Below are 14886 nucleotides of genomic sequence, written 5' to 3' on the forward strand. Positions count from 1 at the left end.
CAACCCAGCCGATCATCGGCCATCAAATGCTCGTTCAAGTTGACCGTCCTGTTTTTCCAAGTCCAGCAAAGCCTCATCAAAGCCACTCATTGCCAGTCTTCGGGCTTGAGGGGTGGCTTTTCTGTTTGCGGTGTGAAGAATGAGCTTGCACGTTGCTCTGTCGTCGAAACGCTTCCCCGCGTTGGGGGCGCGAGGATTTTCCGGATGCATCGATGACTTCACGAGTGTAGTGCGACGCTTCATGTGCGATTGAAGGCCAAGGCGAAGCAATTGACAAGTAAGCGATGTGATATCAGGAGAAGTTTGTTGTTCCATACGACGTTTTCATTCTTGTTCCGTCGTTTACTACATAAATACAGTCAGTCCATCAATGCGTTCCTTTCCACCAGTCGTTCCATTCGTCTGGTCTTATTCCGCGCTCAAGTCGCAGTTTGCCAGAGGTCGATGCAGAAGTCCGCCCAACGCCAGAAAAAAATGCAAAAAATGTCGTTCTGAAGCGTCGCATCGCCAAAAGGGGTATGTAGTCGAAAGCCAAGTAAGCCTGGCGCAAAATACAATGCCAGCAACAGTCGTCTCCTCTAGTCATTACTTCTTCCCATCATCTATCTTCGTGGCGAGCCGCTTAGTCGTCGGTCAAGCGGTCGAGAACGACTATGCTTATGATCATAACGAGTAACCCTATGGTTACTATTATAAGCAGGACAAAGCCGAACCACCCGAGTACCATGGCCGATGTGCCAACACCGGACTTTACGCTCCCGTTTCCTAGATCTTGTGCTATTGTAGCTGCGGCGACGGACGCAGTATGTTGCCACAGCACAGAAACAAGAACAAAGATGGATGAGATGAAGATGAGGGCCAGAGCCACTTGCGACACGGGTCTCGACGGGAAGGGCTTGACGTCGACATCGGAGCCTGTGCGCTCATCTCTCTCCTCGTGCCACCCAGGGAAAGTTGCAAGCAGGACGAAGGTGAAGAAGGCGAGAATGATGGCGACGATGAGGAGGTATGGAAAGACGACGGCATCCTTGAAGGTAGCTGCGACCCACACAAGGTTGAGCGGGTCCTGGTCTACCGACAGGTTGTCGACGAGGGCAGTGGCGTTGTTGGAGCAGATGTAGCCCCCACCATCGCGGTTGATGCAGATGCCGAAGTATCCTACGCGGACACCGAGCTGGGCGTTACCGACAATGTTTGCGATGGCTTGTGTGACGCCAGGATCGACTTGTTCGGTTGAGTATGCGGGTGTGTACTTTTCGTACCACAGCGAGATGAGAAAGATGCCGGGGATGAGGGGCGATGTGGAGGAGCAGCCTGCCAATAACAACGCTGCGAAGTGTCAGTGTCTGACATTCCCCGCTGATTTGCCTGCGCTTACATAGTAGGATGACAGCCACAGCGATCAAGATCATGAGCACATGGTGGAATCCGAGGAACGGTATGATGCCTGTGGCATTGTTAGCCTCCCTTCCTTCTTCCAAGACAGCGTGTGCGCACGTTGCATGCTGACCGCGAACCTGAGGCCTGCCATGATATGATGGCTGTGTCTCTCCTTCAAGAATGCGCGTGCACTGTCTCACTCCAATAGAGCCTGCGCCCCCAAAGGGCCGGGCAAGACGGTCGGCGGAATGCACTCAGACGTCGAGTCTGCGCAAGCGATTGGCGTGGTCCCAAGGCTCGACGGCGTGGTCCCAACAAGGATTGTCGGCGCGGTCCCAAGAAGGATTGTCGGCGCGGTCCCAACGAGGCTCGTCGGCGTGGTCGAGGGAGCGGAACCTGGGTCGTTTCGATGTTCTCGACTACCACGTGTGGGGAGCTTGTGCAGCTCTGGTAGGAATGTGCTTCTGCCCTGTGTGCAGCGAGTGTCAGAATCCCTTGGATGGGAGGAATGTTCGAGAGTGGGGAGTGGGTAGCTTAGAATGTGTTTTTGCTTGCGCCTGCAGATGCGAGTACTTTGCTGTCTGGAAATGCGTGAGGTTGGGTGGGGGGGCTGGAGGTGGCTGGTTGTTTACTTTAGCGCGGCTCCATGGCAACCACGGCGTACAGGAACGTCATTCCAGCCCGCGTCGCCCTGGGGTCGAGCCAATCACCCGGACTCGGAGATTTCTTCACGGCGCACTTTCAATCTTGTTCCTGCAGGGCCGCGCGAAAGCTGGCGCCCGTGGTGACACATGCCAGCCTCCTGCTTTTTGTGCGCAACGTGGCAGCGTGCAGAGGGCGCCAAAGTTAAGATTGCGCAGACCGCCAGCTCGAGCAGCCCCTCAGCATGGCGACGCTCTCGAGTGCGCTCCACCGCTGGACTCCGCAGAGCCTAGAGGGAGCACGCCGCCGGTGGTGGAGCTCTCCGCAGATTTACAGTCCCACCACGGCAGCCTCACGGATTTCGTCCTCTCGACTCTCCCTACCGCTCTTGGCACGGACTGCGACACTGCGATCCTCACAACGCGCACGGGCGCACACTGTACAAAACAGGTGTTGCATTGGCTATAGTCGAACATGCTAATATGCGCGCATGGGCTTCATCCAAGCCTGCTCAGCAGCCTGAGCACTTTTCGTAGGCTCATACGTGCGCAGCGGTTTGGTCCAGGCCTCTTCGGAAGCGCCCTCTCCTGGCCCTTTCGGCGGTGCGCTGCTCGCGAGGTTGCACTGCCTGAAAATCCGGACCTCGTCAGGCGCAAAGGCACCAACCACACTGTGAAGGGTGCCCTGGTTGTTAAACAAGACCATGTCGCCCTCCTCCCAATCATGGCAGTACACCAGCTCAGGCGCTATGCCCGGTCGCTGTAGTCGATACACAATATCCCGTGCTACCTTCAAGTCACCGATGACCGATCCATCCCTGAGATGCAGTCTACGCACCGCAGACGGATGGACTTGTAGAGCGAGCTGCCCTGTGACTGGGTTCTTCCAGCACATAGGAAGCTTAATGATCTTCGACTCTTCAACATCCGGCAGTTCGCTCGCTGGTAGCTCCAAGCCATCCGATTCCAATCCCAGGCCCGTCGACCTCGACTTCGCACTTGACATCCAGATGTAAGGGTGCGCTGCATATTCGACCTTGGTCGTCCGCGCAAACTCCTTGTCGCTCTCCGACAGGATATCATACATTGTGTATCCAGATACGAATGCCGTTGTACCGAGCGGAACCTGCAGCTCGTCTCCCGTTCCATCATCGTACCGCAACGTCTGCGTTCGTCCTTTTGGTACTTGAACAGCCATGAGCGAAGTAACGCGTGGTGGTTGCAGATCATACAGAGCAGCATCCATGTGCCAGCGGTAGAATCGTGTAAACTCCAGGTCCTCTGCTTCTGGGACTGCCGTCTTGTGGAATGTCTTGTGGTGTGGATGCTTGAGCGTGATATCTTCGAGACCCTCGAACGCCTTGACGAAGCCGTTGCCGATCACTTGAACTTGGGGTTGGTGTGGAATGGTTTTGAGATCTGGGTGGAGGATGCTGCGCTTTGCGTCAAGCGTCTTGCCATGACCATAGCCGGATGACGATGAATCGAATCGTTGTGTGAGCTCAAACTGTGCTTTTGGAGTGGCGTGGGCTTGCTTCTTCAGGACAAGGACCGAGTGGGTGTATAGTCCATCGTGAATGATTTTCCAATCTTCTTCACTCAACTTGTTGACGTCGAGGTTAGTGGCGACAGCACCAATGTTGCGACGCGAATTGGCTGAGCGAGCGACAGGAGTGATTTGTATCGACGACATGGTGAAGAATCGAGACGTGTGAGTTTGCTGTAGTCTACTGACGTGAACTTGTCCAATACTTATCCCTCAACCTACCTGTACGTGATGACACCTACCATTCATTCATGGTCTCGGATACTGCCGACATCCTTATCAGGATCGGGTACCGCAGACACATCTCCGCTCTTCGCCACTTCGGCCGGCAGCCTGCGAGTCAGGAGGTGCCCGTAGCAAGCACGCACGGCTCCGTTCCCGTGGTAGCATGCAGGAACGTGTGCGCGTCTAGACATGTCTTGTTGGGGGGGGGGAGACCTTTTCGGTTGCGAGTGTCCGGGGCTGGCTGCGAGATCAGTGGCACCGGCAATGGCCGACACAAAGCACGCAAGGCGCGTCTCACTTAATGTTACAAGCTCATAGGGTGAAAGCAAGATAGGTTAGTCAACATTTCGCAAAGTGTTGGCTGAGGTGGGAGATACCAGATATCACGATACCCATTACCTAACAAGCACTAGAGCCCACTCGGCAAAGCGGAAGGCGGCACTCGCCATTTAGACTGCCCACGAACTTCCCCGCAAGATACCAGGTCCTCAGATCAGCGCACTCACCAGTCTGCAGGAAACATTTTGTAATGTCAACATTGGTGAGGATGCTATGATAGACCTGAGCACCCTGGCCCAGACTAATTTCTGACGTCGTAAGAGCCAACCACGTCACCGCAATGGGCCATTTGGAGGATTCAATGTCATCCTTGCAAGGGACTTGTTTAGACTGCCGCCCGTTGCTGCAGTCCTCTATTCAGCACGCAAAAGACGAAGTCTATCCCATTGTTCCAAGCTAACAAACGTGCCTACTGTGATTACTTCAGACAGGCCTTTGAAGCCAAGCCGCTGACAATGCTCTGAGCTTTCTCAGAGTCATCAATGAGTAATGTCAGCCGTGTCAGGCCGGAGTAGTGGTGGGGGAGAAGGAAGGAAGGGTCGTGACTTTGCTGGGGACACCAACCTAGGCAACGGTAAAGAACACCATTCAGGGTGGCGGATCAAGGCCGGAAAACCTAAGCAGCCAAGCAGCCGTCTTCCAGAAGGTCGGCGGCGGCGGCGGCGGCAGCAGCAGCAGCAGCACTACCGGCAACATCACCAGCAGCACCGAATCTCCAAGCAGGTCAAGAAAATACGGGTGTTAGCCGAAGCCTCGAGGCTTCTGGGAATGAAGACGCTGCTTCCTAAAGTATTTGAACGAAATATTTGTTAAAGTTGAAACAAAAGAGGAGACGAGGATGACAAACACTACGAAAACCACAAAGACCACAAAGACTACAACAACAAAGAAGACAACAACAAAGAAGACAAGAACAAAGAAGACAACAACAAAGAAGGCAACAACAGAGAAGACAACAACAAAGAAGACGAAAATTAAGCCTAATAAGCTTGGTAAGCTTGTTTAGGCGGACGACCTTGTACCCGGTAGAGACAAGGAGGAGGAAGGAGAAGAGATGCCAGAAGACGAGATCGAAGACGACAAGGAGCAGTTCTAGCTTATAGGCAAATATCATTATCAGCTGAATGTCATCAACAAGGGCCTCACGAGCAAGAAGGAAGGCAAGACTCGGGTCTAACTTGATTATGTACGTAACCTGGAAGAGCGGAGACAAGAAGGCTGACTGATTAGAGACCAACTAAGCCACAACGCACCTGCTGTCTTCTGGTTCTCTTTAACAGTTAGCACATGCCACAAACAGCTTAGCAACTAACTACCTTAAAAGGTTCCACGAGAAGGCTGGATAAGCTAAGATAATTGCTGACATCAAGGGATCTTTTATTAACATTCATCAGAACGCCGAGATCGCTGTCTGCACTCGTTCACTATATACACTTATTATTCGTCTTGGCTCTTCCTAGACATTCATTCATACGCTCCTCCAGACCCCCTCCATACTTCCGTCTACAATCCAAATCGATGATCCATTTATTAATGCCATTGTTGACCCCTCATGTCACCAGCCGGCCTGAGACTTCCTCTGTCCTCTACTAACCAATCAAAACGCACAGCACAAGCAGAGCAGCAGTGATTATTTACCATAGAACATCTTCTTCTTCAAATCATGATAGCCCGAAGATCCCATCCAAGCAGCCATCTTATTCACCAGGACCTCACGCGGTTCCTCCTCCTCCGGTTCCTCCTCCTCCGGTTCCTCGGCCGACGCGACCTTGTTCTCCTTCGTAACTGCTGAGGCTTTTCTCTTTCTCGGTACAGAGGTACCACGTTCGCAGGCGCGCCGCGCAAGTAAGGTTTCGTTGTAGAACCCCCGGGGTTTGCTGCGCGGACGTAGACGAGCGGATGAGCGGGGTGCAGACTTGGCTCGCTTGCTGGGGTTGATGCGCTTACGGTCGCTGGTTTCAATGGTCATGGTGAGTGGATGTATAGGTTTTGGTTGGGTTGTAATGTGGTGTTGGGTTGAGGTTGGAGGGTACAGGCGGAGGAGAGCTAATGTAGATATTGGTGAGGGCTGGTGGACAATGGCGAAGGGGGAGGGTGGCGGAGCTGCGGATATACAATGGTGTCACTGTCAAAGAGAAGAAATTGGTTGAACTGAAGCATTTTGTTGTTCCTGGCGTAAGATTGTAGCACAATGTCGAATCGTCAAAGGCGGATGAAGTTGTCTGGAGTTTTGCGAGACACGCAACCAAGTTGAACAAAACAGTCGATTGCAATAGCATCGAAGACACTGTGTGTTCTTTGTCTACTTTGTGGACTCTTTCCGTGTTCACAAATAGCAATGCTACTGTTGCTCCAGTTAAAACGACGTACAAAGTCTGGAGTTCAAGCGTTCATCCCGCGAATAGAATGTACGAACTTTCTCGCAGCTGGAGCCAACAAGAAATCGAAACTCGTTTAGCTTCACTGCTCCTTCACCTTCTTCAAGACACCCAACTCGACCGGCAACACCGTACCATTGAACGCAGCCATAGTGAGTCCATACCGAGATCGAACGCGAGGTTCCCAGTCGTCTGAGAACCGTTCTTCAGTCAGCATGGGCCTAAGGTCATCGATGCGACCACCAAAAATGGTGAGCATCGTAGACGAGCTAGGAAACCGAGTCAGTGCCCGCTGTCGTTAGATTCAACACGCCGAAGCACACTTACTTTGCGCTTCCGAACATATTATGGAACAAGCTTTCAGAGTACTTGGAATTCTCCACTCTCGCCTCGCTCCTCCTCTTCGCCAGCTGCCTACTCAAATCCTTCTTTGTCAATAGCACTGCACCGTCCTCCCCCTTCCCAGTTGCAGCGCTTAATAACTCCTCTACCAGCTGTGAGTCTGGCTTACCCTGACCAGGCACCAGCGCTACATCTCGCCTCGTCAGGCTCGCATCATGCTCGATGGCGTTGTGCTTGCTCAACTCGGCCAAATCGAATGCATCAGTCCAATACGAACGGCCGAGGAAATTAGCGGCGAAGTTAGGCACAAAGAAACAGAACGATGGCGCGAAGTTGAAGGTCTGCCGCACAGTGGTGTTGAGGTCGCGGAAGGTGATATTCTTGCCGTTGTGTGGGAGGATACCATGGTTTGCCCTAGGTTTGTTAGATTTCGAGTCACGAAGAGAAAGACGACAGGTGGTGTTGGAACACATACATTGCGTTTAGCATCGGACACGCTGATCGAGAGTCACCTTCGCGTGGAGGCGTATATTCTGGCCATTTCCCCGCGTGACCTGGTATGCCTGCGGCAATCACTTTGTTGGGTGGATGTGCTGGGAGCAGGAGATTGGCTAGAAAGAGGCCAAAGTCCCATGTCATGACAGACAGGTCAACCAATAGTTTTGTGGTCTTCTGTGTGAGACTCATGGCTGTTTCGTAGTCAAGGAGTGAGTAGATGCAAAAAGCCTGCGATGAATTCCTGGAGCACGATTATAGTACGGTGTCCATATTTTAAGACGCGCAAATTCGGTCGCTCAGACCTGCAGTTGCTACACACCACGACCTACGATGCCACCTTACTGACATCTGCTAGTGGTCTTGATCGACGCGATTCCAGCTTGCGATGCGCCGGTGATGCATGCCGGAGATGATCGGCAGCCACTCATTGGTTAGTAGTTCTCTTTGCATGCACCCTCCCCACCCCAACTCACGATGATTTGCGTACTGCATAGTTTGTGGAGACGTAGTGCCACCTCAAAGCACTTCGTTGAGCAACGGGAGTTCTCCTACTGGTGAGTCTGAACACTTGCAGAAGGGCGGAGCCCGTGTGAGATGCGCTGCTAGTTGATCGATTCTCATTGTTGGCAGATGGAAGTGAGGGTATATACGCATTTAAAGCTCCGCACACGTAGATCTACAACCTCTGTCACCATAACAACCCCTAGATTTCCAGTGACATCCTCGTTCATCTGGACCTGTGTCGATTTGCTGAGAAGCACATCGCAGGAGAATGTCTCAGCCCACCAAGGGCTGCGTGTACACAGGTCCCAATTCAAACTGATGGTGTTGATGCTTCGCCTTCCGAACAGACTGTCAAAGCTGCGATGGTCTTCAGCTTGGGCATCTGGTAGGGAGTGTCCACCTTGTGGGCTCTGATCGCGACATGTGGGCGCCCATCTTCTCGCGGCGCCGCTGACCTGATGATGCAGGTCCGCCATCCTTCTTGCACTAGAAGTGCAGAGCCGCTCAACGCTCATGACATGCCCTTGGGTGGGAAACTCGACACTTTCTTGAAACCCTCCTTCGAGATCCTTGCGAACTTCAGCGTAGGAAGACTGGCCCACTTTCCGTCCCACTGCTTCAACTTTTGCAGGACGCCCTCATCCTCCAGATCCGGAATCCAAAACCCGGAGGCATACTCGTCCTGTTCGGTGGCTCTGGCTTGCTCCAAAAGGGTCTGGCGAGTGCTTGGAGGCCGTCCTGCGCGACGCTCTGCTTTCAGCTTGGCAAGCTCCTCGTCATCACGCCCTAGGTAATCTTCGATCATGGCCTGGAGTTCCTTGACGCTGAGAGGTGAAGTGTGCTCTGCGGTATACGACTGGAACGATTTCACTCTCATCACTGCAGAAACCAGTTAGTACCAAACAAGGATACTGAATACGTCTGAACATACAGAAGTGTCGGTTTTCCTTCTCCCTCAGCTTTGATAGGCGGTTGAGCTTGTCATCTCGAGCACTTGCGCGCTGCAGTCGCTGGGTGTCTCGACTGCCCTCGTGCAGGTTGGGGTTCTTGCCCTTCTTCTTTGCGATCGCCTTGTGCACTTTGCTTAACCGATCGCTGACCATTTCGACTGAAGTTTTGTGCTGATGTTGTTGTTGTCTGCTCTCGCCTGAACTTTTTTGGAAAATCAGTCGGCGGCCGGGGTTAAGAAAGGTGCTAGTGGGCGGCCGCTAGCCTAAAGCTCTGCTAGGGCCGGCGCGTAAAGCGGGTAGGTACTCTTCTGGACGCGATGAATGCTCCACCCTACATCGAGAACGTTGCTTGTCACAGGCCGCAAGGCTGCCCTCACCACTGTCGATCTTCCTCTGCTGCTGACCCAGGGTGCGCTTCGACACGTTGATTGCCGACTCTCGGACCGCGATGGTCTTTCTTGTAGACGCGACTGAAAGCCTCTGTCTGGGCTTGACGCGTGAGGGGCAAATCATCGAAGATGGGTATTTCCGGTACGTACACGTCCAAAGTGCCTTTGAGCGCAAACTGACATGCAGCAGGGCTTCTCCCACTGCTCAAGTCTATCCACAAGCCATGCAATCTCAAGAAGTTCGCCGGTCAGACAATTGGCGTGGATGCATATGGCTGGCTGCATCGAGGCACGGCTGCCTGCGCCATTGATCTGGCCCTGGACAAGCCGACCACCAAGTATGGCTGCGCATGGACACAACAAGACAACCAGCTTACCTTGGTTCAGATACATCGACTTCTGCATGCACCGCGTCCGTATGCTCATCCACTTCGGCATCACACCCTACCTCATTTTCGATGGAGATAACCTACCCAGCAAAGCCGGCACGGAGAAGGACCGAAGAGAGAGGAGGAAAGAAGGCAAGCGACTTGGCCTAGAGCTCCTCAAACTCGGCAAGACATCACAGGCGCAGTTGGAGCTGCAGAAGGCTGTCGACGTCACCCCAGAAATGGCGCGGGCTTTCATCGAAGAGCTCAAGGCTAGCAATGTCCAGTACGTCGTTGCGCCATACGAAGCAGACTCGCAGATGGTTTATCTGGAGCGCAAGGGTGTCATCGATGGCATCCTGTCAGAGGACTCTGATCTTCTGGTCTTCGGCGCAAAGTGCCTGATCACCAAGCTCGACAAGTACGGAGACTGTATCGAGGTCAATCGCAACCACTTCACAGCCTGCAGGGAAATCAGTCTAGTAGGCTGGTCGGACGCAGACTTCAGGCGAATGGCTATCCTCAGTGGGTGCGACTACTTGCCTGGCATTGGCGGGCTTGGTTTGAAGACCGCCCATCGCATGCTTCGAAAACACAAGACTGTAGACCGGCTGGTCAAGGCCGCGCAATTTGACGGCAAGCTCAAAGTTCCCGTCGGTTTCATGGCGGATTTTGATCAGGCGGAGAAGACGTTCCTCTACCAGTGGGTCTTCTGCCCAGTTGAGAAGCGGCTGGTCAACTTAACCCCACTCGCGGACGATGTTAGCATTGCAGACATGCCATATCTGGGCGAGGAAGTGGCAGCACACGTTGCAGCCGGCGTAGCAAACGGCGATTTATACCCACGTACGAAGCTGCCCATGACAGTGCCGAGCAAAGCAACGTCAAAGAGTAGGGTGTTTGGAGCTTCTCGAAGAGCATCAACAAACTTACAGACACCGGACTTGAAGGGCAAGTCCATCGATTCTTTCTTCAAGCCCAAGCGTACGCCGTTGGCCGAACTGGACCCGAACATCTTCACACCATCGCCGAGTCAGCAAGCCTTGTTGGAACAGCAAAGGAACAGCACTGGCTGGGAAGCAGTGCCCGCTCCCGGATCGCAGTCATCACAACGACCGTCCTTCCCCAGCACTGCCCCTCAACCCGCAAGACGAATCATATCTGATCCCACAGGTCGTAGACGGTCCGTTCCGCATCCGTTTAAGAGGCAGCGGCTTTGTTCTGACTCTGTACTCAACACTTCTGCAGATGGAGAGAGTATCGTACGGAGCCAGTTCTTCGCATCGACTATGCCAGAGCCAAGTCCTTCGCTCCGCCCGACCAAGAACAACAGACGAAAGACAGACAACGGCTTCGAGCTGTACTCTGACGACTCGATAGGGGAGGCTATGGCGGAAGCAGCAGACCTGGAAGAGGCAGCCTCTCAGCCCAAGAAGAAGCTGAGGATTTTCAGTGACTCTCAGTCCACCGCCACCACAAGGACCTCCACAGCCGAATCGCAGGACTCTACAGGAGTGCTGACGCCCGCCACGTCTTTCGGAAGTCCCGAGCCCGAGTCTGTTTTCAGCGCTGCAATCTCGTCGCAGATGCAGGAGCTACGGTCCAAGTTCACCTACAAGGGGCCGGAGTCAAGCTCAGCAAACAAGACACTACGCAGACGCGGCACAGAGGCACGAGCACCCTCAATACTGCCACTCGAGCTCTCCTCTACAAGCACGCAAGAGGGCAAAACAGAGACCATTGTACCAGGTACTCCACCTCGTGCAGATGAAGCTCCCGATTTTGGGGACTCGGCATGGGTAGCGTTAGACTCTGAGATAGTCGTCCCTGCCTCATCACCGCCCCCGACACCATCCAAGCGACGGCGCTCCTCGCTGAAAGGAAGCGAAGACCTGATTGTGCACGACAGCGACGGCGAAAGCCTATGTTCGCCCCGCAAGCCCATGTTCAGCCTCAACCGCTTTGCATTCACTGGATAGATGTTCGGCTTTCCGCCGCATGTTGAGCGACTTGAGACATACGCCTGGTTTTACGATGCCACGTTGACGTTGTACCTTTTGGCGACAGTTTTTGACGGGTGTTTTATTGTTGTGGTTTATCATAGCACAGCACAGCATAGCATAGCATAGCATAGCATAGCGACACGTAGCGACGCGTATTCTAGCCCAATATCCCACAGCTGTCTTCTTACGTTCCAATTCCCCGTTTCGATGCCACGTCTTCAGTCTCACTTGTCTACTTGCAGTGACCGAACAGAACGTGTCCAGCGTTCGTGCCTCGTCCATTTGTCTCTCCTTCCTAGTCTTCCAGCGGCCTTGTGCATTCTGGTACGGCACTCACCTGGTTGGTTCCTTGGTTCCTCAGCAGGCTAGTAGGGTTTAGCACGCGGCGGTGGCGGTGGACGTCTGTCGTTGCATTCGATGGTGGGATGATGGGGTGCCAGACCGAGATGGCGAGTTGCTGATCTTCCGCGGGTCCTGCCTTACTCTGCTCCGCTCTACTCTGCTCTGATTTTGCCGCTTCGTCTCGCGTGCTCATGAAGTCTATCTAACCTAGCTATTTTAGTGGTTAGAGAGAGTTAGGTTGGTAGATGTAGTTTATTGAGTACCGTGTTAGAGTCTTGTTTTTCTAAATGGTTAGAGAGAGAGAGAGAGAGAGAGAGATTGTTAGAAGTAGTTTATTTATTACTACGTTAGAGTGTTGTTTTCCTTAATTATTTATCATTTTCTTCTATTGCTTTAGTATACGATCTCAGTAGCGATATAGGATAGCGCATTGATATCTAGCTTGTAGAGGAGTAGAGGTGTAGGTGGTAAGTGTCCTGTGCATCGAGATGGATGGATGGATGGATAAGAAATTACGCAAGTCGAGGGGGTGAGAGCGAGAGACAAGACGTGACAGGCAGCACAAGGCAACGCGCCACGATGCAAGGATAGTACAACAGGGATTATCATCTTACCTCCACACGAATACACGTACGCGTACGCACACACCGCCAGAATCAGCACTTCATCCGCACGCCCCGGCGCAGCTCGGCCGCGCGCCACTCAAACATGAACTGCACGCCCGTGAAGAGCGCAAAGCAGGCGGCGGCCAGAAACGCCCAGCCCGACCAGGACGAGGCAATCCCCTTGACGAGGCCATCCAGGCCGTCGAGCCCCAGCGCGAAGCCCACGAGATTCGCAACCATCAGCATCAGGATCTCGCCGACGGCGCCGACGCCGCAGAGCAAGCGGTAGGCATCGGGGTGGTTTACGAAGCGGCGTGCGGGGAACAGCTGGGCGGCGATGAGTTCGGGGAGGACGAAGAGGGTGACGAGCCAGCCCCACATGAGCAGGCGGAGTTGGATATCGTGCCAGATTGCGATGAAGCTGAAGACTGCGAGGTAGTTGGCCACGCCTCTCAGCTTTCCCCAGGGACCGGGGAGGCTGGAGCCGCCGAGGGGGATGTACAGGTAGCGCAGGCTCCACTTGTTGAAGGAGCGGTGCCAGCCGCGCCAGAATTGCATCACGCTGTAGTTGTCGCTCATGCAGCGCACCATGTTCTCTGGTGGGTCGATGCCGTCGAGCAGGGCCCAGAGGCGGAAGAAGCGCCATGGGATCAGCAGCTTCAGCCAGATGTGCTTGAGGTTGAAGAAGCCTAGCATGCTGAGTTGGGCTGGCGTGTAGTTGGCCCAGTCGGGCTTGGCGTGGAAGATGGCGACCATGTACATGTAGTGGATCATGATCTCCATGGTCAGCAGCACGACGAGGAAGCGGATGGCATACATGGTGGTGCGTCTGCGGGAGATGGTGTGGGGGCGGTGGCGGGCCTGGGCGATGTAGTCGTTGAATGTCAAGATGGGGCCGGCGAGGTAGAGCGGCGAGTACATTGTGTAGGCGAAGTAGTTGCGGAAGCTGAAGTCGTGGGGTTTGGCGGGGATGGAGACGCGGTCGCGTTCAGACAGATTCGAGGGGTCGAGTTGCTTCTTCTTGATGTCATTAGCTTGATCGTGGCCAAGGGCGCTCGCTACGCACCTCCAGGGGACTGCTGGCTCGGGTGTTCAGGCTCCAGTAGTAGTCGAGGTTGAAGCTGATCAGGCGCAGGACTGTGAAGTTGAAGAGGACGTCCCAGCGCGGGATGAGACCACCGCAGCGGTCGAGCGCGTGGCCAACGTTTTCTGCCGGCCTGCCTTTCTCGGACAGCGTGGAGGGCAGGAAGAAGGCGAAGATGGCAGCGTAGCGATAGCCCTGTAAGAGCTCGTTTGCAAACAAGACAGCCAGGTTGAAGATCCACGTGGCGGCTGGGAGATGGGCTCTTGGCAGCTTCATGGCCATGTGGTAGTTCAGGTACAGGATGGCGAGGATCTTGAAGACGGAGAAGCCATGCAGGGCAGCGAGGAAGACGACGGCAAAGGCGCAGTCGAAGGACAGACGCTGGCTCAGACGGGCATCCGCAGCAGCAGCAGGCGTCAGGCCCATGGTCAGGCCTGGCGAGGGACGAACGTGCGTGTACGTGTGGGCTCTCGAGAAGCCATCGTACGCTTTGCGCAGGAGTGGGTGGAGGGTGACGACTAGGAAGAGGTAGGGGACGTTCTGGCGGAAGCCTGCGTACTGTGCATCGGTGTTGTCCTGGACGCGGTCAGCACACGGAGGCAGGTGGGGGTGGAGGACCACGGACCACTTTACGGCCAGGGATCCAGCCGTCGGACAGCAGGTGGGAGAATGTGGAGAAGTTTGGATGTGAGTCTGGCGTGGGTTAGCGTTGGCGTGGGCGGTGGGTGAGGTGGGAGTGGACGGACGTTGGGAGCAATGGATGACCAGGTTGAACATGAAGAAGACGCTCGCCGAGATGATGACGTAGTAAAAGTAGAACTCGGGCGTCCTCCATCGTGGCTGGTGGGTGTGGTGGGCGGCGCTTGTCCTGTGGGTTGCCTGTGGGCGTGGCAACGGGTGGGCGTGGTCGAGGTCTGGGTGGTGGAGAGCTTCCTTGGGGGGGGCGCTGGCGGGAACGACGAAGCGCGTGTCCAGCGTGTCCAGCGCGTAGAGCTGGCGGAGGTAGGAAAGCGCGATACGCATGTCCAGACTATTTCTTCATGTTCCGTAGCGCTCTACACCGCGGGAGGTGGTTTGGGGGAGGTGGTTTGGAGGAGGTGGTTTGGAGGAGGCGGGACGTTGTTTGGAGGAGCTGGTTTGGAGGAGGCGGGACGTGGTTTGGAGGAGCTGGTTTGGGCGGAGGCGGTTTGGGCGGAGAGCGGGAGAGAGCTGGGACGGCCAATCGCACAGGGCACCGCGCCGAGCTCCCGCTTCGACACCCACACCAGCCCACGTCGCGTCCCTCGCGCGGC

The 14886-nt window shown here is 54.6% G+C and overlaps 8 protein-coding genes across 8 annotated transcripts, besides 6 other annotated features; 2 read left to right on the plus strand and 6 right to left on the minus strand.

The window, feature by feature from the left end:
* Positions 1–622: 622 nt before the first annotated feature.
* On the minus strand, positions 623–1504 carry EKO05_0009820 (uncharacterized protein; the record flags this gene model as incomplete). The annotated part of the gene is made up of 3 exons (XM_038942642.2): positions 623–1329; positions 1379–1447; positions 1498–1504. The coding sequence occupies 3 exons, from the start codon at positions 1502–1504 to the stop codon at positions 623–625; spliced, it is 783 nt and encodes a 260-aa protein (XP_038795194.2).
* A 995-nt stretch (positions 1505–2499) lies between these two features.
* Positions 2500–3714, minus strand: EKO05_0009821 (Alpha-ketoglutarate-dependent xanthine dioxygenase xan-1; the record flags this gene model as incomplete). The annotated part of the gene is made up of 1 exon (XM_038946939.1): positions 2500–3714. The coding sequence occupies one exon, from the start codon at positions 3712–3714 to the stop codon at positions 2500–2502; it is 1215 nt and encodes a 404-aa protein (XP_038795195.1).
* A 906-nt stretch (positions 3715–4620) lies between these two features.
* On the plus strand, positions 4621–4944 carry EKO05_0009822 (uncharacterized protein; the record flags this gene model as incomplete). Its single annotated transcript, XM_059637621.1, has 1 exon — positions 4621–4944. One exon carries the CDS (start codon positions 4621–4623, stop codon positions 4942–4944), a length of 324 nt encoding a protein of 107 aa, XP_059493604.1.
* Positions 4782–4838: a tandem repeat.
* Positions 4945–5761: 817 nt separating the features above from the next.
* EKO05_0009823 (uncharacterized protein) lies at positions 5762–6100 on the minus strand (the record flags this gene model as incomplete). The annotated part of the gene is made up of 1 exon (XM_038946940.1): positions 5762–6100. One exon carries the CDS (start codon positions 6098–6100, stop codon positions 5762–5764), a length of 339 nt encoding a protein of 112 aa, XP_038795196.1.
* Positions 5853–5887: a tandem repeat.
* A 491-nt stretch (positions 6101–6591) lies between the features above and the next one.
* Positions 6592–7538, minus strand: EKO05_0009824 (uncharacterized protein; the record flags this gene model as incomplete). Its single annotated transcript, XM_038942647.1, has 3 exons — positions 6592–6778; positions 6837–7265; positions 7327–7538. 3 exons carry the CDS (start codon positions 7536–7538, stop codon positions 6592–6594), a joined length of 828 nt encoding a protein of 275 aa, XP_038795197.1.
* Positions 7539–8364: 826 nt separating this feature from the next.
* EKO05_0009825 (translation machinery-associated protein 16) lies at positions 8365–8956 on the minus strand (the record flags this gene model as incomplete). The annotated part of the gene is made up of 2 exons (XM_038942665.1): positions 8365–8732; positions 8785–8956. 2 exons carry the CDS (start codon positions 8954–8956, stop codon positions 8365–8367), a joined length of 540 nt encoding a protein of 179 aa, XP_038795198.1.
* A 365-nt stretch (positions 8957–9321) lies between these two features.
* Positions 9322–11539, plus strand: EKO05_0009826 (Rad2 nuclease; the record flags this gene model as incomplete). The annotated part of the gene is made up of 3 exons (XM_038942493.1): positions 9322–9334; positions 9383–9530; positions 9580–11539. The coding sequence occupies 3 exons, from the start codon at positions 9322–9324 to the stop codon at positions 11537–11539; spliced, it is 2121 nt and encodes a 706-aa protein (XP_038795199.1).
* A 120-nt stretch (positions 11540–11659) lies between these two features.
* Positions 11660–11700: a tandem repeat.
* A 337-nt stretch (positions 11701–12037) lies between these two features.
* Positions 12038–12070: a tandem repeat.
* A 128-nt stretch (positions 12071–12198) lies between these two features.
* Positions 12199–12223: a tandem repeat.
* Positions 12224–12561: 338 nt separating this feature from the next.
* On the minus strand, positions 12562–14617 carry EKO05_0009827 (glycerol transporter; the record flags this gene model as incomplete). Its single annotated transcript, XM_059637622.1, has 4 exons — positions 12562–13527; positions 13577–14170; positions 14220–14287; positions 14341–14617. 4 exons carry the CDS (start codon positions 14615–14617, stop codon positions 12562–12564), a joined length of 1905 nt encoding a protein of 634 aa, XP_059493605.1.
* Positions 14289–14337: a tandem repeat.
* Positions 14618–14886: the final 269 nt, after the last annotated feature.

The sequence above is a fragment of the Ascochyta rabiei genome, chromosome 17, assembly GCF_004011695.2.
Source record: "Ascochyta rabiei chromosome 17, complete sequence".
NCBI lineage: Eukaryota > Fungi > Ascomycota > Dothideomycetes > Pleosporales > Didymellaceae > Ascochyta > Ascochyta rabiei.